The sequence below is a fragment of the Manis javanica genome, chromosome 3 (assembly GCF_040802235.1).
Source record: "Manis javanica isolate MJ-LG chromosome 3, MJ_LKY, whole genome shotgun sequence".
NCBI classification, from domain to species: Eukaryota; Metazoa; Chordata; class Mammalia; order Pholidota; family Manidae; genus Manis; species Manis javanica.
Window position 1 is genome coordinate 61,635,703 of NC_133158.1, and position 26,667 is coordinate 61,662,369.

At 45.8% G+C, this 26,667-nt stretch overlaps 1 protein-coding gene across 1 annotated transcript in view; it reads right to left on the reverse strand.

Annotated features, from left to right (window-relative positions):
* Window positions 1-5,094: 5,094 nt before the first annotated feature.
* ARHGAP31 (Rho GTPase activating protein 31) overlaps window positions 5,095-26,667 on the reverse strand; it is a 99,896-nt gene continuing 78,323 nt past the window's right edge. The window contains exons 9-12 of the mRNA XM_073231596.1: window positions 23,692-23,754; window positions 21,200-21,775; window positions 14,893-15,173; window positions 5,095-12,308 (exon numbers count right to left, since the gene is read on the reverse strand). Of these exons, the coding sequence (XP_073087697.1) occupies window positions 9,882-12,308; window positions 14,893-15,173; window positions 21,200-21,775; window positions 23,692-23,754 (3,347 nt within the window). The 3' untranslated portion in view covers window positions 5,095-9,881. The remainder of the gene's footprint in view (window positions 12,309-14,892; window positions 15,174-21,199; window positions 21,776-23,691; window positions 23,755-26,667) is intronic.

Here is a 26,667-nt window from a genome sequence, read left to right on the forward strand (position 1 = left end):
TGTTTGAAATAATGCTTTTTAAGACAGTCTTTAGAGTGCCCAGGCTCCTGTGGGAAGCAGCTGGATCAATGGGAGCAGATGGGTGTACACGCCCTGTGGGCTGGAGAAGGGCGGCTTGAAGACACTGAGCAACTGGAGGAACGGGCGAGCCCTCAGCTAAATGGTCTTGGATGCAGTCTAGCAGCAGCCCACCTATGGCAGCATGTTTGGAGTTAGGAGCACAAGTGAAATCCAAGAAATTGCTTCTTTGTCCTCAGATAGTTTAATCTGTGCTCAAAAAACCTGTGTATTTAACTTCACTCTCCAGAAACTTCGTGTTTGGGGGCATTAACCCTTTTCACTTTTCAGTACATGTTCTTGAGAGGTGATTTACGTAAGTCAGCTGATGTTACGAGTCATCTCAACTTCTGAGGCCTTGTCTTGAGAGCCTGAAACATATTCTCACGTGTTTTCTGTGCTCAGTTTGGTTTTTATATACTGTGAAGCTTTTGGTAAATCATAGTATGACCTGTAAAGTAAAAAGATGAATCATGTAACTCATAAACTGGCCCTGAAAACAATTTTTTGCAGAAGAGTGCCTAACAGGTTTTCAGCAAAGGCAGCCTTGTGAGGAATATAGGTGTATATCAGCTATCCAAGATGACTGCTATGTTTAAATCAAACATTATTTCCTTAAGTGTTTTGATGTGTATCCCTTTTTTAAAAAGTTACATTATTTAGCATTCAGTCTGAGTCTGTTTAGCCATTCAACAAATATATTGATAGTTTGTATGGCTCTGGAATAGCTCATTCATTTGTGAACACATCTCATGTATTGCTTGACCCAGTACCTCTGGTGTGTCTGCTTTCCTCCCAATCCTTCTCATTCTCTCTGTCCTCAGTTGGCTTTATTGCTACAGATAGAGGGATGAGTGGAGTTGCCGGACAGCACCCCTTCTCGTTTCCCTCTGCTGGCTAATCGGATCGGAGTACAGGAGGGAAGGAGTGGCTTGTGTAGTCCTGGGTGGGGTTCTTCTTGTGCCTACTGGGTAGAAACATTTCTGAGATAGGAACTCAGCGCTCTGTCCTGCTGCAGTATACTAAGCATTGGGGATATAGCAGGGAATAGGAAATGCAAAGGCCCTGCCCTCATAGAGCTTGCAGAGTGGGTGTTAGTGGTACAAAGTGTGCCATAAATAAATTTATATATAACAACATCTGGCAGTAATAAATGTGGCTAAGAATAAATAGATCAGAGCAAGGAAATAGTGCTAGGAAAGGCATTGCTAGAAGGCTTCTTTGAGGAGATGATATGTGAGCAAAGACCAGGTGAAGCAGGACAGTCATATGAATAGCTTTGGGGAGAATTCAGTACTAGCAAGGGTAGTGCACTGAGGTGGAGACAATTTTGGTATATTGGAAAAATGGCAAGATAACCAGTATATTGGTTGGTCTGTGTAAAGTGGTTCAGCCCAACTATGGTGGTTCTTGGAGTTCAGGTGGGCGGAAAGTTACCGTCTCAATATACTTTCCTTTGGATCTTGGAGATATGCTTCTTTTGACTAGCAAATGTGATGAGATTACAACTAAGAGCAAATGGTTGGCCTGGTAATAGAGCTGCCTGATCAAAATGGCCCCAGGTTGGTTCTGTTACTGAAAAGTAGCCCATATAACTAATTAGAGATTGTAGACAAGTCTTGCAGGCAGGCATGTTTTCCCCTTGTGGTTTGACCTGTCTTGGCTATATCCTAAAGGATAGCACAGGGACCAGATGCCAGGCTGGCTAAACGAATGAATATTAGAAACAAAAATTAATTTTGGCTAATGGAATCGCAAAGTGGCCCCCCCTTCCAGATATGACAGCATCAGGGAGCTAAAACCCTCAAGTCAGCATGCTGCACCCATTTCAGCTGTCCTTTGTATATGCCATATTCAAATAGGGGAGAGACATTACTAGTTACCTGGGTATCTTAATGAATCGTGTGAAAGGACACCATTTACCATCTTTGCATAGGAGATGATGGTGAGAATAGGAGATGTATACCCATTAAAGAATGGCCTTCTTTGGTAATCGTTTATGTTGTGAAATTAAATGGTGTGTGGAAAAAGTGGTATGGCAAAAGATCAGTTGGGTGAACTCTGAATACTGGAAAAGGAAAGATGTTTGCCAGTGTCTGGGTGGCTTAAAGTGGGTAAATGTCTGAGTAGAGGAGGGTAGTTCACAAGCATGAGCACATTCTCAATATCCTATTTACTCTTGATTCTGTGTTATGTTCTCTAACTTAGTTCCTTCCCCCCCACCATCAGTCACCTTCACCACCACCCACCCCCATTTCTATTGACCGAGCAGTTCTTATGTGCCAGACACTGCTGGATGCCAGAGAGAGTGATGTTCAGAGTTCATTAACTAATAGAAAGCCGACAAGTAAATCAATAATTGTAACACAAAGGTGCTGAGTAAAAGTACAGACAAGATATAGAGGTGGTGCACAAGAGTCGTCACCTTTGCTTGGGAGCTGCAGGGTCAAGGAAGGCTTCTCTGCAGCAGTAACACGATTCATTTTGAAGGACAAGGAGTGCACCACGTGGATGAGAGGGTCCATGCCGTGGGAACAGGATATACAAAAACAGCGGCATGGATTTGCAGTAGGTTTTAACATAACTAGTTCAGTAATGCTGGAGGTAAGGCAAGGAATAGCTTACAAAAGGACTTGAATCTCAAATTACGGGGTTTGGAGTTTTATTATCTTGTAGATCCCAGTTTCTCAAACATGTGATCCTTGGATACTACATTAGATCTACTAAGTCAGAATCTTGAGGGTGAAGCCTGATAACATACCTTTCCCAAGCTACTTCCAAGTAATTCTTGAGCAGACAGAAGTCTGGGGACTTTGTAGATAGAAGCCAGTTAGCCAACCATTTAAAAAGTCCATTAAAAGCTAATGAAATATTTTAAAACAGGACTAATGACCCAAAGAGTTCTCAGGTCAATAGTTCCCAAATGTAATCTCTGGTCCAGCAGAGTCAGTGTCACCCAGTTGGGAACTTGTTAAAAATGGAAAATTTCAAGCCCTACCCCAAAGCTTCTGAGTCAGAAACTCTGGATGGCGCCAAGTCTGTTCTCACACACTCAGGTGATTTTGATGAGAACCACTATCTTATCTTAGACTTGGCGGCAGTATGTAGACTAGGTTTGGAGAGCGTGGCATGTCAGTGAGACTTAAAGCAAGGAGACCAGTTAGCCAACCATTTAAAAAGTCCATGTAAGGGAAAATGGGGGTGGGATGCCACTGTGTGGGTAACAGAAAAAGCCATGGGCATGAGTAAGGTAATGTTAAGGGAAGTATGTGGAGTGAGAAGAGAAGGAGGTACAGAATTCTGGGAGTAACAACACTTAAGGGTAGAGGAAGAGGCAGCTTTCAAATGAATAAGAAAATGGAAGTCTAAGAGTAGTGAACTGGAAAGAGAATTCTTGGAAGCCCTTGGGAAGAGAAATAGTTCCTCTGAGCTAGAGGCGAGGTTTGGCAAACGCTTACATGGCTAAGGGAAAGTACTGGTGGAAGGTCTTAGCACATCTGATGGAACAAACTTGTGAACAGGAGCAATTACTCTGGGGGAGGGACTCAAGTGAGGGGGCTTAGAATAGTGAAATAGCCTTTGTGAGTTTGGGGAATGAGGCCATTGCTGGGGTAGTAAACCATAAATTTCCAAAGGCCCTCATACCGTGTTTTATGATTTTCTCTGGCCTAGGTCAAATACAAACAATAAAAGGATAGAGAAGATGGGTAGTAAGAGTCCTGGGGCTAGTTTGGAGGTCTGTCCAGCAGGTGTGACTAAAAGACCAGTGGTCAAGGTTGTTAATGGTGCTGGTGGGAATTGAGATGATGCACATTGGGGTCCAGAAAGGCTAGGGAAGGAGGAATGAAGCCTGGTGGCAGTACTGTGTCAGAAGGAATAGGGCTGGGCCAGGTGTTAGTAATATTAAGTAAGTAAAAGAAAGAAAGGACCAAGAATAGGAGAAATTTTGAGAATGGAATATGGAAATTTAGGATCACCGAGTTCGAGTTCTGGGTTATGAAACAGCCTGATGTGTAACCCCAGAAGCAAATGGCCAAGATTGAGCAGAGGTAGGAACTGTAAGCAACTGTGCCAAGGGCATTGGGGTGGGTTTTCCTCGGGACCACTGAAGTCATCCAGAATGGTGGTGGTTGAGGTAGAGAGGAAATCTGGAGGGAGCCTGGTGCCAAAGACTGGGAAATCTGGGACATTGATTACATTGTGGCCACAAGGAATGGTAAGTTAAAATAGCTGGATTCCAAAAATTTTGTAATAGAGATCTTTGTATAACATGGGAAGAAGCAACAGTGCAGGAGCAGAAATGGGAACAGAGAACATTTTCTTGGCTCTTTATAATTTGGGATAAATGTACATCCTATAATGCAGGGAAAGAAGTATCCAGGTTTTATTGAAGTCTAGGAACTGGAGGCAGCAGCAAAGAGACTGGGGCTGGAAGGAGAGGAGGAGTCTAGAGAAATGGGGAAAGATTAGGAGTGGGGGCAACTGGTATTGCCAGCTGGGGGCAGTGGGCCTGGGATTCAGGAGCAAGAAAGAGGACAGTGGGAATCTGGGAGCAGATAAGATAAAAAGGCAAATAGGGCAGTAATAAAGGAAGACAGGAGAAGGGCTAAGTAGTGTAAGTTCTAAGAATACTGTTGACAAAATGCTAGTATTTGTGTCCCCTTGGCAACTGTATTTTTCACTGCACGTATCCCTAGGTTGTGAGCCTAGGATGCATGATTTTTCTAAGGGCCTGTCATTTTGACCCACTGAGTATTCCATACCTTTTCTGTGATAATATATGCCAGGATAGCAAACTTTTGGTTTTTCCCCCTCCAGAGCATCATTAACATAATCACTTAAGTGAAAGAATAGTCCTCCTTGATTCAAGTAATATAAAAATTCAATTCACATCTGTGCAGGTGGACCCACATAACTCCTTAAGCTGCCAGAGTTTGGGGAAGCAATTGCTTTCTTTTTCTCCTTCTCCTTTTACATTATAATATCCATTGATTTATACTGGGTATCTCAGGCGACCTGTATGATTGCAACAGTAAGTGAAGTTGCAAATATTTGACAATTAGAAGACGCAAAATAACAAAAGCAGGAAAAATTTACCAAAGCAAATCATCAGAACTTTTGCTGTGAGACCAAACTTTGAAGTAATAAAAATGACATCAACCAGAACAACAAGCCCTATGTATTTGATCCCCTTATCCCCTTTTTTCTATTACTGATTTTGATGACCCCGTGTCATCCTCTGGTTCATCGTGCCATCATAATAAGCATTATATTTTATATCATTTATTAGGGTACATTTTTAAAGCATAACAATCTTTTAATTACACTTAAATGTCTCTATGGGTAGATTTAATATTTATACTTTAATAGAAAAACATTTAGATTATATCTTTGGAAACATATTTGTTGAGCTCAACAAACAGCTTAAATCATGCAGATTTCTAACAGACTTCTTTGAAAAAGTGCTTTACCTTGCAGAATTACAAGCCAACAAGTATTATGGCATTAAGTTATTGCAAAGCATTATGATTCATCCAGTAAAACACTTGGCTATGTACTTCGTGAGTTTCTTATATTTAGCTACAATCCTTCATCCTCAGAGAAGTGATCCCTGCATTACTCACAAACCTCAAGGCTATTAAATGATCTATATGCCAGGCAATCTTTTGTGGCCCCCAATTTTATAGAATCTGGACCAATACTGATCTCAGGCAATTACCCTTCTACCATCTCCCATTCCTCTCCATGCTTGGAAAGGCGTTGCTTCCTCTTCTGGCATGACTTTACTGGAAAAGGTATTGACAAAGGAGAACACAGTCTTTGTCATTCTACATTTTGATCTGACCTTCCTGCTGGAAGTGCCTGAAGTTAACGTCCTGGCAACCCTCAGCCCCAAGGTTCATGTTGTCATCACACAGGACAGGCCATGTTAGAATGTGGACCTATTCAATCCTGGTGGGACTTGGGCCTGACCTGACCTGACCTGAACCTCTCCCAATCCAGACATAGGAATTTTATGTTCCCCAGTACTTCTTTGGGCAGGAATACAAGGCCTGTGTAGATAAATGTGTCACCCAATTTTAGTCAAATGGGATTATCATGTGCTAAACATTAGACATGAAAGTAACAGTATATCCTTGGGCCTATGACTTCATTAACAAGAGGTCGCCCTTTTTGTGATGATGGAAGTCTCTAAAACTTCCATCAACTATCTGTCATTCCCCATTTTGAGCTGACCTCCCAAAGAGTATGGAACACTGGTATTACTTGGCTCATTTGCTGACAGTCAACAGGACTTCACAACTAAACCAATTAAGACCACACAAAACCTCAGAACTACTTGTTCTTAGCCACCACTAATTTTTTAAACAATCAAAGCAAATGCTCAGCACCCAGTGTCTCCTTGGTACCTTCTATCAGAATTGCGATTGTGTTTGATTAAAGTCAGTAGGTAACTTGGACACTATTAACAATCCTATTAAAAGCAGCTAGTTGCTACATTGTCCCCCCTTCTAATTTCATTTGGTAACTTAATTGTTCTAAGTGTTGCTCCTGGTTGTTTACAGGTTCTTTCATTTGCTACCCTCTCTCTCCCCTTTTTCATTAGATTTTTCAAGGACTTAAGAGCTCCAAGGTACCCAGTGCAGTACTAATGAGCTCTTGATAAGTATTATTTGTTGAGGATGATATTCACATTTTTTAATTTCCCCACAATCCCAAATTTTGCTTGGCCAATATTCTGAATTTTAAGGCTTATCAGGCTAACGGTATCAATGAGGTTCTTGATCAGGTCTCTTCATATTCCATGTGCAGCAGAGAATAAAAACCAAATTCCCTCTATCTGGTCCATTTTGGCCAAAAAGGAAAGAAAAAGGTGGCCCAGGAGGGCCATTTTGTCAATAAATATAGGCTTTTACCTTCTTAAGCAACCATGAACACTGGAAGACAACATTAGGATGTGCGTTTGTTTCACTTCAAATTCAACATTGAAAACCACCCCGCCGTTTTGAGGACTGATAAGTTGATTTGAAGGAGCCCTTTGGGACTTAGATTTGGTAGCACTTTCTGGGGCACCATGTAGCTCTAAGAGAGCAGTGCCTCCTGCGTCCCTGCCCTGTGAGAGCAGGCAGTCTGAATCCCACCCAGCCATTTGCAGGGGCTTCATTTTCAGCCACAAGTGGATGAGCAAACAGGTCGTCCCAAGAAACCTGGGGTAATGATTCAGGGGAAAAATATGAGTTTTCTTTGCCACAGAATGTCATTTCCTCCGTGCCAGGCTAGCTCCAGCCCACAGGAAGTTGGGGAATTTGTGACAGCTGGCAGTCTGGGTGAGAGTCACAGAAGTCCACATTTTAGCAGCAGGACACTGAGAAGGTAAGCCAGCATCCAAGGCCTTCCAGATGGACTGGCTAGGAAAGCTCAGAGTAGAGAGTAACATCCCCAGACAGTTGTCACTGTGCCTCATGATGACCTCCACAGACCTGTGCTCCTGAAGGTGATGCTACAAACAAAAGATGTCAGAGTCTAAGGAACATGGCAGTCATTTAATAAATCTATGGAGGTGCCTCAAATTGAGCTCTTATTAATATGCAAGTAGGCTTCTCAGTCTATCCTTAAATAAATATCTATCCTCTGGTGTTACAAACATAAATTTAACATAATCATAAAATAGCTTAACTACTTCATTTCTTGGCTCAGAGTTCTGATGGTGAAGCAAAGTGCAGTTCCTTCCCTCTCTTACATTCTAACTGGAGTACGGTCTTTATCAAAGCGTAAACACCACAGTGCGCTGAGATTCATAGTAAGCCTATCTGCCCCATTTTCTGATAAGGCAGGAATGTACTTTTCACATCCAATCATGGCCTTTCTCATCTGTCACCACTGTATTTCTTCACCTTGCTTGCCTAGGTGGTGGGAAATGCTACACTCTGTGACTTTTCTTGTGGGTTGACATCTCACTGGTATTGGTCCAGTGTCTCGCTCACCTAATGAGAATGCAAAAACACTTCAAGGCCTGCTAACTGCTCCTATGCTCACGCATCTCAGGGCCTTCTGAAAGCAAAACTCATCAGCTAGCCTGCCAGTTATCCCCACCACAGACACTGGCTTCAGTTAAAAGGTAAAGAACAAGATTTCAAAACTGTGTAAGGCTTATCAGGAAAGAAAGGTGAGAGGAATCTGTATCTGCTGCAGGGCGTCAGTTTCCAGTTTCTCACTGGAGGAGGTAGCTTCAGTTCAGCCCCTGCCCAGCGCAGTACCAGCCTTGGTTGTGAGGTCTGCCCAGAGGTACTGCCAGAACCTTGGAGAAATTGCTGCAATGATTGAGCTTCTGGACAGAGTTCAGCCAGGCCTGAACCTGAGAAGAGATGCATAGGGCTAAAAGTAGGTCTATTTTTCTTGGTTTCTCAAACTAGATAGTTGACTTAGAAGGTCTGAAAGTGTTGATACCCTAATGGATTTTGACTTTGGGGGAGCACCCACAATCTGTCAGCATGTTATATTCATTCTCCTTCCTCTGACCCACTGAAAAGGAAAGAACCATTGGAAGTTCTAACTGAAGACAGATGGGTTTATTGCTTCTGCTTGCTGTAGACAGAAGAGCAAGCCTGGTGCCTGGGGTGGGTGGTGGAGATAGATTATGGAAGGGAGAGGGGTGCCTCAAGTCTGCTCTTGAACAGTGGAGGGTAAGAGAGAAAGGAAAGCATCCATCCACTTGTTAAATACCTTTTCAGAAGGGCAGCTCTCATCAAGCAGTAGTGATGGCCACCCTGCCTGGGCTCTTCCCTCCCCTCCCAGGGCTCCCCTCTTATCCTCTCCTGTGCTGCTGGTCCCAGCCTTGTGTGGCAGGAGAGTGAAGCTGAGCTAGAGATGTTTTCTGCTAATGCCCTACCAATTTAAACATATTAAATTTGGAGTGTAGTTCTACCTGTGTGAGGCTTTTCTCTGTAATGACTTTCTGTTCTTGGACTCTGATCCTGAGAGAAAGCCGATCACTTTGCTTCACTTTTGCATACCCTAGTGAGGACCCAGCATATTTCATTGAGGTCATCCTCAGCTCAGCCCCCACCCTGCCCAGCTACCGGATTTATAAATCAGAGGTCAGGATAACAGCAGGTGGAGTCCCAAATTAACAGGAGCCAGAGCCAGAAAGACTTCTTAGATTGGGCCAGTCTCAGAGTTGGCTCTTGTGTAGAGATCCTGGTTTTCTGTGCTGGTGTATGAAGCCACCTTGGATGGGTCTGCAGAGATTCCTGGGAAAGAGGATGGGTAAATTCACCCACTCGGATGTCTAAGTGTATGTTAGTTTGCATTTCCAAATCTGCTTCTCTTCTGGATGGTACACTTGTACAAAGCTTATCAGCAAAGTGGTCTAAAAGAACACATGCTTTAAAGAGCATTAAAAAGCATGAAGTAAAGAGGAGGCTTTCAATCCTCAACAGCAACATTTTCCAAAACAGGCAAAGGATTTCACTTTCTTTCAAAAGACATGATCAATGCCAATGCTCAACAGTAATAGATAATGACAAGGTGGGGGGTAATGCACCACAGACAAGCCCCCAGTCTCACTGGAGGCAGTCCTCTTCCCTTACCTGACCTTTCCCAGCTGCTTCTATGGATTTATCTAAATTTCATCTATCGATCCTTCCCTTGACCTCTCTCTAACAAATGGACTAATAAATGGTCAAAAGGCTGAAGAAAGAGAAGAGGCCAAAGTAAGCCTACATTTGGATAACCTGTGCCTGGAATAATGGCAAGTTGGCCCTGTAATAACTTCCAGATGATGAATCATGACATTTTTCCAAACACCAGCAAGTGAACTGATGTCATTCTATTTGCCTCCCACTTCTTCCATCCAGAATCACTGATCGCCGCTGGGGCTGGTAAAAACAGCTGGTTGAGGTCTCTAGTCTTTGGCCATTCTTAGGGATGGTCATTTTATTCCTAAGTGTAACCCCTTCTGGTGTGACCCACGTGTTTTCTGCCAACTCCCCACAAAGAAGGCCAGGGGAAACTGTCTGGGTGGGACTTCTGATAGGGGACAGCAGGACCTTAGAATCTGTCACTGTGGATGAAGGGGGTGGGTGGTCCATAATGGGGAAGGGGGGACTGAATAAGATTAGGCTCTGTGGTCTTCCTGGCCTTGACCTGTGGAAAGGCTTAGAACTCCCTGATGGTCGCTCTATTTTTGAAGAAAGAAGGTTGTCGCCAGATGGCTCTGTCTCTGATGTGCGTTTTCTGCATTGCACAGCTGTGTCCTGGGCAGACAGCAGGTTAGCCAAGCCTGGTTCTGGAGGAAGGGGGTGTCCCTCACACACATGGGAAGTAGTGGCATCCACTGGGAGGGACTCAGTGGCTCCTGTGTCTTGCTTTGGCTTCCCTTCCTTTGGGCTTTCCAAGGAGGAGACAGAATCATCTTTGGCAGGTTTCTGAGAGGTCCCACCACTTGAGCTGGGTTCCCCTTGGCTTCTGTCCAGAGGCAGAGCCCCGCTCTCCCCTGAGCTCTGAGAGGGCAGTGGCTGTGGGATCTGTGTGTACTGAACCTTGGGTGGGATGACTGGGACTGCCCTAGCCTGGCACATCTTGACCATGAAGGAGGTCCTCACGGCTGACACACTCACAGGAGCTGAGTTACGGCGGCCCGTCAGGGCATGAGCAACAATGTCCAGATCCTGGTGGTCCTGGGGGGAAACCCTCCACGGGTCTGCTTTATAGTGAGATGAGGTCATCCATGTGACCTTCGGGTCTCCTGGCTCAGGGAGCTGTATTCCAGATGAACCAAATGAGGCCACATTCTCAAACCGGAAGAGGTCAATTATGGGAATGGCAGAGTCCAAGTTGAGGGAGGAAGGCCTATTTTTCCCTTTTGGGGGCCCACACTCAGTGCTCTTTAGCTGTAACTTGGGGGGATGCTTTCCAGGCGAGGTGCTGTCCTGCACACTAGGTGAACTCTCCTTGCTGCTGTCTGGCCCAGGAATACTACCTTGCTGCATCTCAGGGTGGCTCTGCCCCAGGTGTGTCCCTAGTTCCTCCCCCTCTGCTGGGCTGACCGAGCTGATTTCTGCTGGTTTGGGCTGCAATCCACCTGGTCCCTTTTGGCTGGGAAGAGGCTCTGTCCCTTTCAGGCCAGAGAACTCTCTGAAGGACCTCAGGGCTTTCTCATCCCATCCAGTAATCTCTCTCCTGGGTGCCAGGGGCTGCAGAGGGTCAGAATTCCTCTCTGCCTCAAGACTGGCACAGCTGCTAGATGAGGTCCCCTCCAGAGCCCACTGGCTCGTAACGGTGGTTTTGCTATCTAGAGAATGGCTCTGGCGAAGGCTGGGCCTGTGGGAAAGCCTCTTCTCCAATCGGTGGCCCTGGGGCCCCTGCCCCTGGGCCTCTTGCACATCCTTCAGGGTCGGGGAGTGAAGGGGACTGGTCACCCACTGGGGCTCCTCCCACGGCTCCACCATCTCCAGGCCATGCTGGGCAATGTCTGTCACAGTTTCGTCTTCATCACAGTCTGAGGGCTCCTGTACTGAATGGGCCGCGTGCCCCTCTCCTTGTGGGGAGACCTCACCCTCCCTTGTGGGGCTTGCACAATCAGAGCCTTTTGCCTCAGGAGCAGCATTCTTTGAGTTTTGCTTTTCACTTTGTCCTGAAGAAGTCTCATCTCCTCCACAAAGGCTGGGGACCCCAGGGCTGCCTTTAAGCTGGTCTGTATATGGACTTATCCTCACATTCCCGGGAGAGCCTTCTCTCTCAGGATCACCCTTTGATAGCTGGACTCGAGGCACCTCCTCCAGAGGAGTTGGAGGTGGTGGAGCAGGCGGGAGCCGCGGAGACAGATTCCCTGGGTCTCCCACCTCTTCCCTTGTCTGTGGAGAGGCCGTCTCAAAAGGAACTATTTCCAGAGGAGCCAGGCCGGTGGGGTCTGGGCGCTGCGCCTTTTCTGGAACACATCTATAGAGGCTGCAGGTCGTCTCGACCTTTTCTGTATTGGCTGCCACGGAAGCCCCCTGTGTGCTCTGATTGGATGGATCCCTAGTCCCTTCCTCCAGCGGGGCAGAGACTGGAACTGGGGCAGAGCCACAAGGCAGGTTCCCGGGAGGCTCCGGGGGCGCCACGACTGGGCTGGACTCCTGAACTGGCTGAGTTGGGCTGATGTTTAGAGCAGGTGGTGGCAACGAGGAGAGCTCCTCCTCAGATTCAATGATTTTCAGCTCCTGTTGAATCTCAGGCCAGATCAGGGCGTTGGCCAGATCATCTTCATCCTGAAAAACATCGAGAAATTGAGCCTCTTCGAACCCAGGACTCGCTGCGCTGTTTCCCGTTCCGAGGGAAGGGACTGGCGCAGGGCAACGGCAAATAAAGGATACAGCACTAATTCTAACCGTGGGTGTTTACTGAGTGCTCATGATGTCCTGAACACACTTTAACTGTATTTTCTTGTTTAACTGTCCCAACAGCCCTGAGACAAGTACTATTACAACTACTCCCACTTCAGAGATGAGGCAACTTAACGTTCAAACAGATTAAACAATTTACCTAAGTCACACAGTAGCAGCCCAGGATTGAAATCCAGCTCTGTCTACACCAGCACATAAACACTTAACCTCTGTGCACGGTTGCCTTATAAAACAAACCAACCCCTGTTCTCATTTAACCTCAGATTTACTGTATGGCACACAAGGATGAGATTCTCCCAGCAGAAGGAAAATATTAACTCTTGTCCTGACATCTGCTTTCCAAACAAATAAATGTAGCCTTTTTTCTTATACCAAAGAAATACATATTCTATTTCAAAAAAATTTTAAAGCATATTAAAAGAAAGGAAAATTTAAAAACCAGCAAAATCTTATATTCCTGCTACCCACGCATTTCCACTGTCAGTGTGATGGGGTGCCTCCTCCTCTGCTGGGTTTGCTGTCTTGTCTCCCCTCAAGTCCAGCCTCTAGGTTTGACTCCTCCCTTGTCCTACCCAAAGCCCAAAGCTGCGGACAGGACACGGATGCAGGCAGGCCAGGTCAGGACCAGGAAAACAAATGGCAGTTCTTCTCATTTCTTGTCTCAAGGGCTAATTCTGTCCCAGGGAGAAATGTTTCCGAAAGCCATCTCCATCCTGCGGGGCTGTGGGCCTTTCTGAGAGGTCTGACCTGCTCCCAACCTGACATCGCCTCACACCTGGCTCTGATCACATTTCATATTATGGGTAATTTGATGCTAATCTTTCCCAAAGGACCGTGAGCTCCCTGAGGTCAGGAATTGTGACTACTCATCCTTGGTTCCTCAAGGTTAAATGGAGCCTGGTGTACTGTGAGTTGCTCAGTAAGAGGTCAGTTGAACTGAAATGGGTTCATTATTTTCTCTTGAGTTATTTCCTTCAGGGAACTCTCCAGGAGCAGGTTACTTTGTCAAAAGGCAGGGGTGCTTTTGAGATCTGATTTTACTGTATTGCATTTGTTTGTATACATTTCTATTTCACCTCCTAAGCTCTGCCCTCCTTCAGGGAAGGGTTGCCTTTTACTCTCCTCAACACCTACATTAATCTACTAAGAAATAAATGAGCATCTACACTCCCCTCCACCCCACTCTCCACCATCTCAGTAAGTGGACCATAGTGCATCTTTTTGTTCAGATCGGAAGCCAGTGAGGTGTCCTTGACTCTTACTTCTTCCTCACTCTTATTCCCTCCTTCACCAAGTCCAGTTCATTCCACCTTCCAAACAGCCTGAGAAGCCTTCCATTTCCGTCTAAGCCACCACCTTTTCTCACCCGGTTTGCCACATACTAACCTGCTAACTGGCATCCCTGCCTCCTCCCTCTCCTGCCCTTCTCCAAGCCGTTCTTGGACAAACCAGAAGATTCTTCCATTGCTCCTAGGTTGATCTCCAAATCCCTTCCAAGCAGCCCTGCCTGATGTGGCCCCTGCTGCCCTCTGAGCCTCACTCCCTCTAGCCCACGTTCCCATTCTCTGGCCTTGCTCCTGGTCCTTGAATGTTTCATGCTCCTTCCCACCTCAGAGTCAGGGCATCTCTTGCTCTCTCTACCCAAAGACTTTCCCTTCCTGTTCTGCCCCTGCCCTTTTAGTGAAGTTCTCAGTGTAATGTCTGATTTTTCAGAGAAGGCTGCCCTGCTTTGAGTGACTCCCCTCCTTCCTCTGACTCTGTTGGGTCATTATAAGCTCCCACAGAACCCCGTAACTGCACATCACCCTAGAACCTAAGTAGGCTTAATGGCCTTTGCCTACTAAGCTGTGGGCTCCATGAAGGCAGGGCTGGTGCCCATCTGAGTCACAGAACTGCCTCCCGATGCAGGACCCCTCCCCGGGTGTCCCTGGAGAACCTCCTCACACCTTCATCTTATTCAAGGACATCCCATAAGACCTCTCAAGTGTGGAAGAGCTTAAGTGCACTCTGGCATCATGTTTCAACTTCTTCAGAAGCATAAGTGGAAGGAATGGACCCTGAATCTTACAGACGATTTTACAAATGTGTATACAACTGTCTATTCAGGATGTCTGGAGGAAGAGAGCTGGGCCCAGGGATGGTGATATTTGGGACTGGGACATGACAAACAGGTTTTGTGCTGCTTCCAGAACTGAATGTCCTCACACCCCAAGGGCGTGCTGTGGTTCACAGCCAGGTCTGTCCTAGGGAATCCAAGCCCGATGGTTCCTTCTCTTCACTGTGAGCCCTCTGAGAAGTCCACTGCAAAAAAAGCCTAGACCTGATTAGAAAGTTGCCTCCTAAAATCCCCTTGGCAGAAAGTAGTTCTTCTTCAAAAAAAACAGAAACAAACAAGAAACTCTTACGTTAAGCTGTACCAAGAGCCCTTGGGAACAAGAGTCCACCTTACCATCTCCTGGAGAAACCCCACTTCAGCTCTGGCCCTGGGGCTCTCGGGCAGAGCACTGGACTCCAGCTGGCCAGCCTCTTGACCCTTGTCCACCACCTTCTCTGGGTCCAGCCTCTTCTGTAATTCACTTGCATGTTGAGAGTCCAGAGAACTTTCTGAGGTTTTCTTCTCCTCCAGTTGGGTGCCTGGCTCCAGGGAAAGGCTTTTGCTGCATTCTGTTGTCCTCACTGATTCTGGTGCTGGCTTGGCATCCTCGAGACCCACCTTCTTAGGTACAGAAGCTGCAATGAGGATGAGAGTTATCAGCTGAAGGAGATTCCATTTCAAGGGACACCACTCCCAGCTCAGTCACTGCAGTGGATGACTCCTGCTTCACAAGGATGGAGAGAATGCTTGCGCTCTCAGCTCAGTCACTGCACTGGATGACTCCAGCTCACTGCCCTTTTCCCTCCCTTCCTTTTCCCTCTCTTCCTAAGAATGTCCTGCCTTCCCATTTCAGACTCACAGACTGTCAGAGATGGGAGGAACCTCAAAGATCATCTAGTCCAGAGGTCCCAACTGGGACCATTTTGCTGCTCCCCTCCCCCAAGGGCTTTGGCAGTTCAGGTCACCACAGCTGGGTGTGGGGTTGGGGGGAGGGGTGGCTACTGGCATCTAGCGGGCAGAAGCCAGGATTTTACAAAGCATGGGACAGTTCCCCACAACAAAGAATTACCCTGCCCCAAATGTTAATAGTGCCCTGGTTGAGAAACCCTGCTCTAACCTAACCTTTCATTTCACAGATAAGTCAGACCCTGAGAAGTCATGTTGCCTAAGGTCACTGAAATCTATTATTTACACCAAGCTACTAAGATATATTATGATTATGATTGACAGCTTCCTAGGTGACTCTTCCCAGGTGTTATCTGCATATCAATTCAGATATATTTAAAGTAATTAAGTTCTGATCTAAAACATCTACCAAGGCAGGGGAGAAGGAAGCAGACCCTAAGTTTGGCCTCTACTTTTGTGCAGGAAGAAGGTCCCCTTTCATTGTCCAAGGCTGTTTTCACAGGGTAGAAAAAAGACTAAGTACCTGGATGGAGCTGGGTACATAGCAAATCCTCAAAAATGTTATTATTACTTACATTGGAATTAAAGAAAATGAGTTCAAACTCTAGTTTCTTAATGAATCTTGTAATCTTGGTTCAGTGGCATAATAACACATGATAATGCATTACAGTGTAAAAGAGACGGCGGGGGCAAAGCACCGGGACAGAGTCCCATGTGCAGCACAAAGTCAGGAAGGGTCATTGGTTATGAGCGAACTCTGCTCATTGCCACTGGTTACGCTGGTGACTTAGCTCAAGGTGTCTCACCACAGAGCCGGCCTCGAAACTCCGTCAGACCCAGGGACAGCATCCTGGTGTCTCAACTACTAACACCTCAGGAGTGACAACAGGGCAATTTTCCTCCACCCATCACAAACCAGGCTTATTTCTAACGATTTAATTTAATTTTTGAAGATGTAAAACATCTACAGAGTTCAGAAGTTAAAGCTGTATACAAAGGTATGCTCAGGGAAGTTCTGCCTTCATCCTCTCTGCCCCACACCCTCTGCTCCACTCTCTCTTCTGGACCCTCACTTTTATTAGTTTCTGGCTTATTCTGCCATAGTTCATTTTTGCACATACAAGCAGATACTTGTACTGTATGTATTTTTATGTCTCACCTTTATTATACAAAGTACAGTATATGATATAGACTGTTCTATGCTCTTTTTTTGCTATGAAATCTAGGCCATATTATATTTTGGAGCTTATAAGGAGACCGTTCTTTAGAATGTGGCTTGTTTGGGTTCCCCTCAAAGCAGACCTGAGTCAAGGTCTTGGCAGCAAGTAGATTATTTGGAAGGTGGTCCAGGAAGCAGGAGTGAGGAGCAGAGACAGTGATGGAAGAAAGTCAGGAGAGATTAGGTTACTGACCTGGTTACACAGTGGGCAACCGGAACACAATCCCTGGGGGCCCTCTGAGGAACCATGAGGAATGTGCCCCACAAAGACTCCTCCAGAGGGTGGGAGGCTGCATCATTAATCCACTGATTCCCTTCTCCTTATTGGTTGAGGGCTGCCCCAGTTAATCCTCTATACTTCTGGGCTATCCTAAGCAAGGATTGGGTGAGGGCCTCCCTTCAGAAAAAGCCCTGAGGGAGGAAACCAGAAATGCAAGGTAGACGCTGGAGATGGGATGCATTCTTCGTGCACAGGAGTCTGAGGACATGTGGAGTAGGGCCCACGAAGCTATGGGCTCCACTGGACTCAGGGGTGCAGATGCACCCTGGTTATTCCACCCTGTCTCCTGACAGCAGTCGTCTGGGTTGTTTCCAGTCTTTTGCTGTTACAAATTAGCCTGTGAAATGCATATATATTTTGTACTTGTGCAGCTAATTATAATTTAGGATAAACTCTTGGAAGTGAAACCTATGGGCAAAAAGGATAAATGCATCCATAATTGTTTAAAAATATATTTTAGCATTCTACTAAGATCTCTTCGTTGGAAGTGTGTGTGTTTCTCTTTGTAGAACTCAGGGTCTTCTGTGTACTGACCGTGACCGTGAATACGTTCTCTTACTGTGAGGAGTGGAGGAACAGTCTGTACTAAATGTGACTCATTCAGATTGTTACACCCCTGCTCCAAGGCCTCCTCACTCCAGCCCAGCCACATGTCCACTCTTCTACCAGCAGGCCTCATACTTCTGTGTTCTGGTCCTCCCTGTGATTCGAATCTAATCCTTTCTTCAAGGCATAAGCCTAATAACACCTCTTTGGACCTTCTCAGACCACTATCTCTCCTTTCCACCTCCTATAGCTCTCACTCTTACTCCCTATTTGGTGCCAAGTCCTCAGGTTACCATTTTCTTTTCATGTATACATGGCATCTATCTCTGGGTTAAGTTCCTCAGAACAGAGGCAGTATCTATTCCTAGAATTATCTGCTAAGGGACGTTGGGTCTAGTAAATTCTTGTTGACTGATGGATTTGCCAGGTACTTCTAAGCTATAAAAGCAGCTCTGTAGTCAAAAGAGAAGGGCACTGTCAGGTTCCCACACAGGACACACTATGCAGGAAGTGGTGACCATGGGAGCACAGGCTGCTAACTGTCCCCTGATATCCACTCTCTTCTTTAATTTGAAAGAGAACCCTCCCCAAGTTTTTTCTGGGCACATGGCTGTCCAGCTAGTGACATTTCTCAACCTTGAAGGCTGGTGTGGCACATAACTGTTGGCAGATGGGGCAGAAGTGGGAAATGATGGGTGCACTTTCTGGGACCATCCTTCATGGGAGCTGCTTGGCTGCCTCCCCTGACCGCCTTCCCATAGGCAAGAATGTGGGTGTGGGGGTATTGAGCGCAGATGGACCACACAGGCGAGGACAATATCCCTGGGGATGGTGGCTGGAACCTGGACCCAGAGTACTTCCTGGAGCACAGTCACCTACCTCCACACAGTTATTTGAGATAGAAATCAACTTCTGTTTTGTTTGAGCCCCTGTAATTTTGGTTCTCTCTGTTACAACAGCTCAGCCTTAACTCACAGAACCGTGTATTTCTGAGATAGGTTTGCTGCCATCTCACAACAACAACAACAAAAATACGGCAAAACAAATTTTTGTAGGTAAGCTTAAATTTCAGATGTATGAAAATTTAACTACTAAAAAGTTCTTCAGTAAAAGAAGGCAAATCCTTATATCTTTTAGGGTAATTTGGATTTTCATTTATCAGGTTTCCTTACAGCTATGGTTACTCTGGCCACCCCCCCAAAGAGCATTTCTTGAAGGGAACACAGGGAGGATTATTATAACTTAAGTCAGCCCATTAGCTCTTCCTTCACTTTTAGAAGGATCTAGTTTGTGGTCCTTCCATCAGCCTTGAATCAGATAACTCACTGAATGATCCTTTATTTTTTTCATTTGGAGTTATCGATATCTGTCAATATTAAAGTGTTACTTAAAGCGAAATACTTCATATCTCTTTTACTTTTTGTGTCTCACCTAGATTAGTCAAAAGTAGAAGAACTGGTTTGACCACAGTTACTAAATTTTTAATTAGATAACCTACAAAACTGTCTTTAATTATTTTTCTTTTACCCACTGCTACTGTTCAAAAGAAAGAAAAGCATTTTATTAAGAAAGGTAAAGTTCTGTGTTCGGGACAATTATAGAAGGAGATGAGAAACTTTAAGGTAACCTAACCCCATCGGAGAGAAAGGTGAGGAGACCTGTTGGCCCAGAACCTTCTGGCATGTCCCTCTGGCCCTTGGCTGCCTGCTCTGAGCTCCCTTGTTCTGCTCTGACGGCCACCAGTCATAGGCAGGGAGGCAGGCTGGAGTCTCCATTAGTGTCTTTTCCAGACCAGTTTGACAGATGGGGTTTTCTTAGTTGTGGAGGGAAGGAAGGAAGGAGAGATGGAAAGAGATAACAGACTGTCTCCAAAAGACCTCTTGGGGCCCAGGGACCCTCTCAGAGAGGATAACCAATCACACAAAAGCCTTTGGAAACACTTTTTTTCCTCAAGGCTTCACGTCCCCTTCTAGCCTTAGCCCTGCTCCACCTGTGCCAGTCCATGGAGCTTTCTCCAGACAGGGCATCACTTGACGCCCCTGAGTTTTTGCTCATCTTGTACCCCCATCCTGAAGGGAAGGGGGAGGAGAAAAGGACGAATATGTACTGAGCAACTTCTGTAAGCCAAACCATGGGTAAGCATGTTATAGACATTCTCCCATTCAGACCTCACCCCAGCCCTTGAACTGGGAACCACCCCAGCTTTGCAGACGAGGAACAGGCTCAGAGATATCAACCACTCTGCCCACTGTCACACTGCCAAAAAGTGGTAAAGCTAGGATCTGAATCAGCCTAGATGGGGTCCCAAACCTACACACTCCCCACAATTTTCAGCTGCCTCTCAGCCCAGGATGCCCTTTGCCATTGTTTCTGCACTGAAAAACCCCACCCACTTATGAAGGCCCAGCCCAAATATCACCTCTTCCAAGAAGCCCTCCTGGAACTCTCCTGAGAGGACTGCCTCTTCTTGATGTGCCCACAGTCCTTTCTGAACACCTCTGTCATGATACTTCAGGGACATGACACTTCGAAAAGCCCCAGAATGGTCTCCTGCTACTTCTACAGGCTGACCTTGTACTGTACCTCAGTACAGAGTTTCAGCTTCCCTTCCTAGTTTGGAAGGTGGCTGGGAGAAGCAATTACGTCTTAACAATCTTTGCAACTCCACAGCCCATACTGAACATGTGAGGAGCATGGCGGAATGTTAAAAAGCCTGCCATTCTAAAAGTGGATTAAAATCCTGCTTTTTCCACTTCCTTGCTCTGAGTCATTGGGCCAGTTAACTGATTCTTCTCCAAACAAATGGGATAATAGTAACTACCTATACCTTACGGGGCCATTGTGAGGAGAAATGAGATAAGACATGTAGAGCACTTAGGATAGTGCCTGACACCATAATAGGCCCTCTGAAAAGCTAATATTAATAATGGAAATATTCTTAAACCATAATAAGCACTGGTTGGTCTGTCAGCCATCCTTCTCTTTGAGGTTCTCCCAATTTCCATTTTATGTGGCTATAGTTGGCTGTTGATCACAAAACCCGTCCTCACTCCTGAGATGGCCCAGAGACTCAAGCTTAGCCAATCTTGGAACCCATTTGCCCAGGAACTATGATTGGCCCAAGGCTGGACATGTGGCCCAAGCAGCCCTAGTCAGAGTCCCCCCTGCATCTGATATAAGGAAATTGAGAGGAAGAGGCTCTTTCTCATTGCTGGGACTGCTAGCCATGTTCTCTGCAAGTAAGAGGGAGAAATGGGGATGGATGGACAGAGGTTGTGTGTGGAAGTGTTGACTCCCCAGTTCCAGGTCTGTAGCTCTTCATCCCATTGTGTACGCATCTCCTCCTGCCTTCTAGCTATGGGAGTGAGTAAATTAACAATAGGTAACAATTATTGCATATTGACTATGTATTAGGCACTATTCTGAGAGCTTTACCTACATTAACTGATTTAATACTCACAGCAAACTTAAGAATAAGATGGATATTCATATCATTACACGCCAAGAAGCTATGGCACAAAGTAGTTACATCAACTTGCTGAGGATCGCCCAGTGACATGGCTGGACCTGAACTTGGATCCAGGCAGCCTGGCTCCAGAGCCCACAGACTTAACCACTTCACTACATCAGCTTGCAACTCTGTTTAAGCAAGTTTAAGTCTGGTTTCTAATCTCTTGCAATAGATGGAGACCCTCTGTCCCCTGCTTTACCTGCAGAAGTCTCAGCTCCCAGGGGCTTCTCCTCCTCAGGCCACCCTCCACTCTCTGAGCCCTGGAAAGAAAATTCTTCCAGGCTGGAGAGGGAGTGCAGCTCCTTCGGGGGTGTTCTGCACGGAGTGCTGTTGGTGCTTATGACAGCTGACACGCGGAGGGGCACGGACACAGCAAAGGGCTCCGAGATGTTCAGGGCTTTGCGCTGGTGCCGCGGGGAGGGCTCCATCTGGAAGAGGCTGCTGGTGAAGACGGATTTGCTGGGGCTGTCGTTGGACGTGTAGAACATACCCAGCATCTTCGGGGCTGTCTGCTCGCTCTCGGGATCCTCAATCGGCCGGAATACCTTCAGCTGCTCAGGGGGTGGCCGAGCCTGGGCGCCCTGGAGTTGGCCTCGGTCGCAGGTCATGTCACAGCCCCCCTCAGCCCCCGCTGGCATCCCCTCCTGGCTCCATTCGCCCTCCTGCTTGCTGAGGTCACAGGAGCTGCCAGTGCTTGTCGAATGCATTTTCACTGCTGGGATGAAAAACCCACCAGTGGTGACTGTTCGATTGAAATTTCCTTTGGTTTCTTTCCCTAGTGAAAAAAAAAAACAAAGGCATGGTCAGCGGCCTGCACACACACACACAAGTGCACAGTCTTCCAGGAGTAGAGGGCACACAACCCTTAATGTTGGAAAGGCATAGCATTCTAACAAGGGCTTAGCCATCCTAACAGAAACGGGTAGGTCCTGTTTGGTTGATAAGAAAGGAAGCATCCTCTCAGGTGCACCAGACTGTGGTGTGTACCCTGATGGGATCATTTGCTATTACGTCATGTGTGTTTGTTTTACCCTTTGCAGGCAGAGCAGTTTCGGGAGAAGGCCACTGCTCAGATGGCTGACCAAAGCAGTTCTCCCGCAAGCATTAAATGCAATCATGAAAAAATAAAAAGACGGAGGGGAGATGGTAGGAGGATGTCTGCTCAAACTGAAGGAGGAGACAAAAAGGGCAAAATGACAGAATCTTGTTTTATTTTAAAGCTTTAAAACTTATTATTTTACATCTCCTCTGGCAGATGGACCCAAACAGCAGTTTCATTTCTCAGCAGGGAGACAAATGCTATTCTCAGCCAGACTTTTCTCCCTTTTCCCAGGCCTCCTCCTGCTGATTCAGGGGATGAGAAACTAGAAATGTAAATTAATTAAACCTTAGAAAGCCCAGTTGTGAGGAGTTCCTCACTGACTTCAAATGAAAGCAAAGAGAAAAATGTGCGTGAGAAATAAATAAGCTGGGAGACGACAAGTGAGTTGCCTAGGATCTGGGAAATAATTCCCAACTAGCTACTGAGCACTACACACTGGACATCTTAATGCAGCATTAGGTCTAAAATCCCATGACTACTCTGTAAGGAAAGTACACTAATTTCCTTTAACACATAAGGAAACTGACACTCAGAGAGGCTATTGAACCTGCCCAACACCCACAGAGGTGGTAACTTGGACTTTGAAATATGAAATTCTGCAAAACCAGGGCAGAAACTGCCTCAAGAGGTTTCAAACCAAAATACATGGATGACCAAAAAAGGTGAGAAAATGCTAGAAATATTGAGTCAGCGTAAAAAGAGGTCACAGAGTATCTTACCAGTTTAGAAATACTTTTAAGAAGTCATTCTAAGGGGTTTTCTATATTATTTCAGGCTGCCTCATTTAGCAAACAGCAAAATGTTTTGTATTCAAGGGATTGGAAAATCATGGGACAAATGTGGGGGAGTTTAAACAGCGTGCTGCCAAGGAAGCCCTGTGCCTTGTATCTTGTAGCAGCGCTTGGTGGCTGCTGAGCAAAAAGAGAAGTGAGAAGCACAGGTAAGTGGGCCCTTCAGGCTGGAGCCTAGGAACCAATGTGGTGAGGGGATGCTGTGGTGTTAAGTGTCACCTTGCGTGCAATGGAACACCCACCCACCCCAAGGAGGGATGACCAGCTACATGCCAGGCTGGTGCCCACCAAGGTTCATTGATGACTGAGTGAGTGAAAGAATGAATGAATAAATCTACCAACACAAAATCATGGCTTGACAGGTGTGATGAAACTAATGCCTGTGGAGAAATGCAAAGCAAGACATGTGAGTTTTAGGCGTAAAACCGTGAGGTACAGACCAGTGCCTGGCTCTTCTTTATGCCCAAGAAGGAAGATTTGTCTGCCCTGGTTTTCAGGCGGTGTGCTGTTACCTGGTTCAGTTGGAATGTAAGTAGCTTTTGTCTTTAGTTGTGGTTAGAGGCCGGCTGGGAAGAGGGATGGCCCTTTAGGCCTCACCCCGTGGCAGTGGAATAGAGGTGAATGCAGGGCTGTGTGAGCCCCCTGGGTTCAGGGAGGGCCAGGGAGGGACCTGCGCCTGGGAGATTGTGTGTGATTATGCCAAGAGGAGGAGGCTGGCAGCTTATGCAGGTAAGTCTGGTGTGAGAGCTCCAGGCTCCGTGGTACTCCCCAGTTCCAAATCCAACTGTAAAAGCTCACCTTCCACAGGCACTGAGCACAGGGAGTCCATGCTTTTAGCTGGTCGAATAGTGGCCTTTTCCACTAGAGACAAGAGAAAAAATATCCCTGATAAATGCATATTAAGAGGAAGCATTTAAAACAATAGATCAGGCTTTAAGTATACAAAAGAACTTCTTGCATTTAGGGAAGTTTTTGAAGTATTTACAATTTTTCCAGTTTGGACAAGAGTCCCCCACTCTACCACAGATGTTCGTACTTTCTTAATGTGACTTACCTTATAAAAACAGGGCTTTTGCAGATCAAAGTTCTATTAACTTTTTACAGATAAATAAAGGTAAATTACAATTTTGTCAAATAACTGTTGGTAAATGAGGAGTCCTGAACTCAATTTTATTATACAAAAAGGATTAAAAAATTCACCCATGGGCTTATTTCACTGAGCATAATATCCTCCAGCTCCATCCATGTTGTTGCAAATGGTAGGATTTGTTTCTTTCTTATGGCTGAATAATATTCCATTGTGTATATGTACCACCTCTTCTTATCCATTCATCTAGTAATGGACACTTAGATTGCTTCCATATCTTGGCTATTGTAAGTAGTGCTGCAATAAACATAGGGGTGCATATGTCTTTTTGAATCTGAGAACTCGTATTCTTTGGGTGCTCAGTGAAATAAGCCAGGCAGAGAAAGACAAGTACCAAATGATTTCCCTCATTTGTGGAGTATAACAACAAAACATACCTGAAAGAACAAAACAGCAGCAGACTCACAGACTCCAAGAAGGGACTAGTGGTTACCAAAGGGGAGGCATGGGGGAAGGTGGGTAGGGAGGGAGGGAGAAGGGGATCGAGGGGTATTATGATTAGTACACATGGTGTGGGGGTGATCATGGGGAAGACAGTGTAGCACAGAGAAGACAAGTAGTGACTCTGTGGCATCTTACTACACTGATGGACAGTGACTGCAATGGGGTAATGGGGGGACTCGATAATATGGGTGAATGTAGTAACCACATTCTTTTTCATGTGAAACCTTCATAAGAGTGTATATCAATAATACCTTAATAAAAAAATTGTATAAAAGAAAATTCATCCACTGGGCAGAATCCACAAGACTCTGGTCCAACTCTCATATTTGGCAGGCCAGAGAGCAGGATTCTTGGCTGCAGCTGTAACACGGAACACCCAAGGATTTGGTCTGCAGGTGAGAGAGCCCTCAGAACCCAGTTACCTCTCTCCCAAGTGCAGTCCTGCCCCTTGACGTCTGCAGACTGGTTGCTTCCCCGGTGATCTTACCCACCAGTCTCACCCTGGAGAAGATCCCAACCAAACAAACTTTTTCTGAGCACCTACCACATGCCTGGTGTACTCTATGCATATTTGCAAGCCACCTAAGCCGATTCTTGGAGGAGTGTGGTTTAAATAAAGAAAAACTTATTCCAGAGATAGGATTAGACACTTTCACAAATATCTTCTCTTTTCACAGAGTTGAATTGGCTGGAAGGTAGTTTGTTTCTTGGTCAAACTTGCTGGGAGGGGAAGGGGGGCAAGTGGGAGCCCCAGGACTCATGGCTTTAAGGTAACTCTGGATTCAGATAGGTCTGGTTCTGAATCTCAACTGTGTCACTTTTTGAGTTTACTCAGATGAGCAGCTTACCTTTCCTAAATTTCAGTTTTCTTACATGTAAAATAAGGAAAAATAGGTCTATTGTGAGGATTTCATGAGTAGCCAATATAAAATAATTAAGTCGTACTAACCCAGAATAGAGTAAATACTCAGTAAAAAGCGTTGTTATTCAGGATAGACTTGAATATCCTGACAGATCAGCAACAAACGGGAACCCAGGAGATGGCTCTGTAAGAAGCACTCAGAATTGGCTCAAATTGGGCTGTTCTATCTTTCTTTTATTTAAAGTTTCCCCCTTTTGTCTTTGTTGCTCCAAATCCTGCTCCTTCTGAGAGCCTCTGAATTAGCCTCTTGGCCTCCCCTGCTCAGGGCTTCTGTCTGCCTGGGACCCGCAGTGGGTGGATACAGCCATCTTCATTCAAACCCTTGCAGACAGCAAGATCGCTGCAGCCTCCTTACTTCCAGAGGTAAGCTGAATGCTTATCCTGGGAAGATCTGCTATCTCCACTCATTTACCAGTTGACCTACTACCCTGAAACTGCCTGGCCAGCACCCCTCATTTGTATATTCTGAGAGAAGCTTTGCCTTTGCTTTCCAGGGCCTGCATTTCTGGAATTTCTCTGCCTCATGTGTCCATAGTGATTGGGTGACCCTGAGTGTCACAGACGATGGACAAAAGTTCTGTCCGCAGGGTGAACAGTGCTCACCTTTCCTGTTGGACCCTTCTTCTGATGGTGCAGCTCCCTGTGGCCTCGGAAGCCACAGCAGCCTCTTTTGGGAACAGTCCCCAAGGATTCTCTGGCTCCTTTTCTGGATAGTAACTAAGCACTCAAGGTTCCTTGACTATATTTAGATTGTGTTTTTTTTCTCTGGGACCTTCGTTTGGCCTCACAGAGGTACATCCATCAGTTCTCTGGCAGCCTCAGGATCCTTCAGTGCCCTCTCTTAGATTATCTCTATGGTTTGGGGATGTCCCTGCCCCAAGAAGTTCACTTGAGAGAGTTCCTTGCACTCTCTGATAATATTTAAATTCTAGTACACCAGTGTCTGGGAGACCCCAGACTTATGTATTTTCATTTAGTCAATACCCCAGCTTTTCTTATCCTTCATTTCTTATTTCTGTTCAATTTTCTAAATGTGAATAAACACCCCTCCACCCCTGCTCCCTCCCCAGGTCCCTAGTGCTATTCATGGTGAAGCAATTTTTAAAATTCCCTTAGATGTGGCATTTTTTTTTAAGATTTTTAAACTTATTTAAATATGTTAATCCACTGATTCACTTTTTTCACATGCATATTTAACATGCGAGTCCATGTGCCCCTTACAGGGACCACGCTGGTAGATTATGATCATAAGGTACCCCGC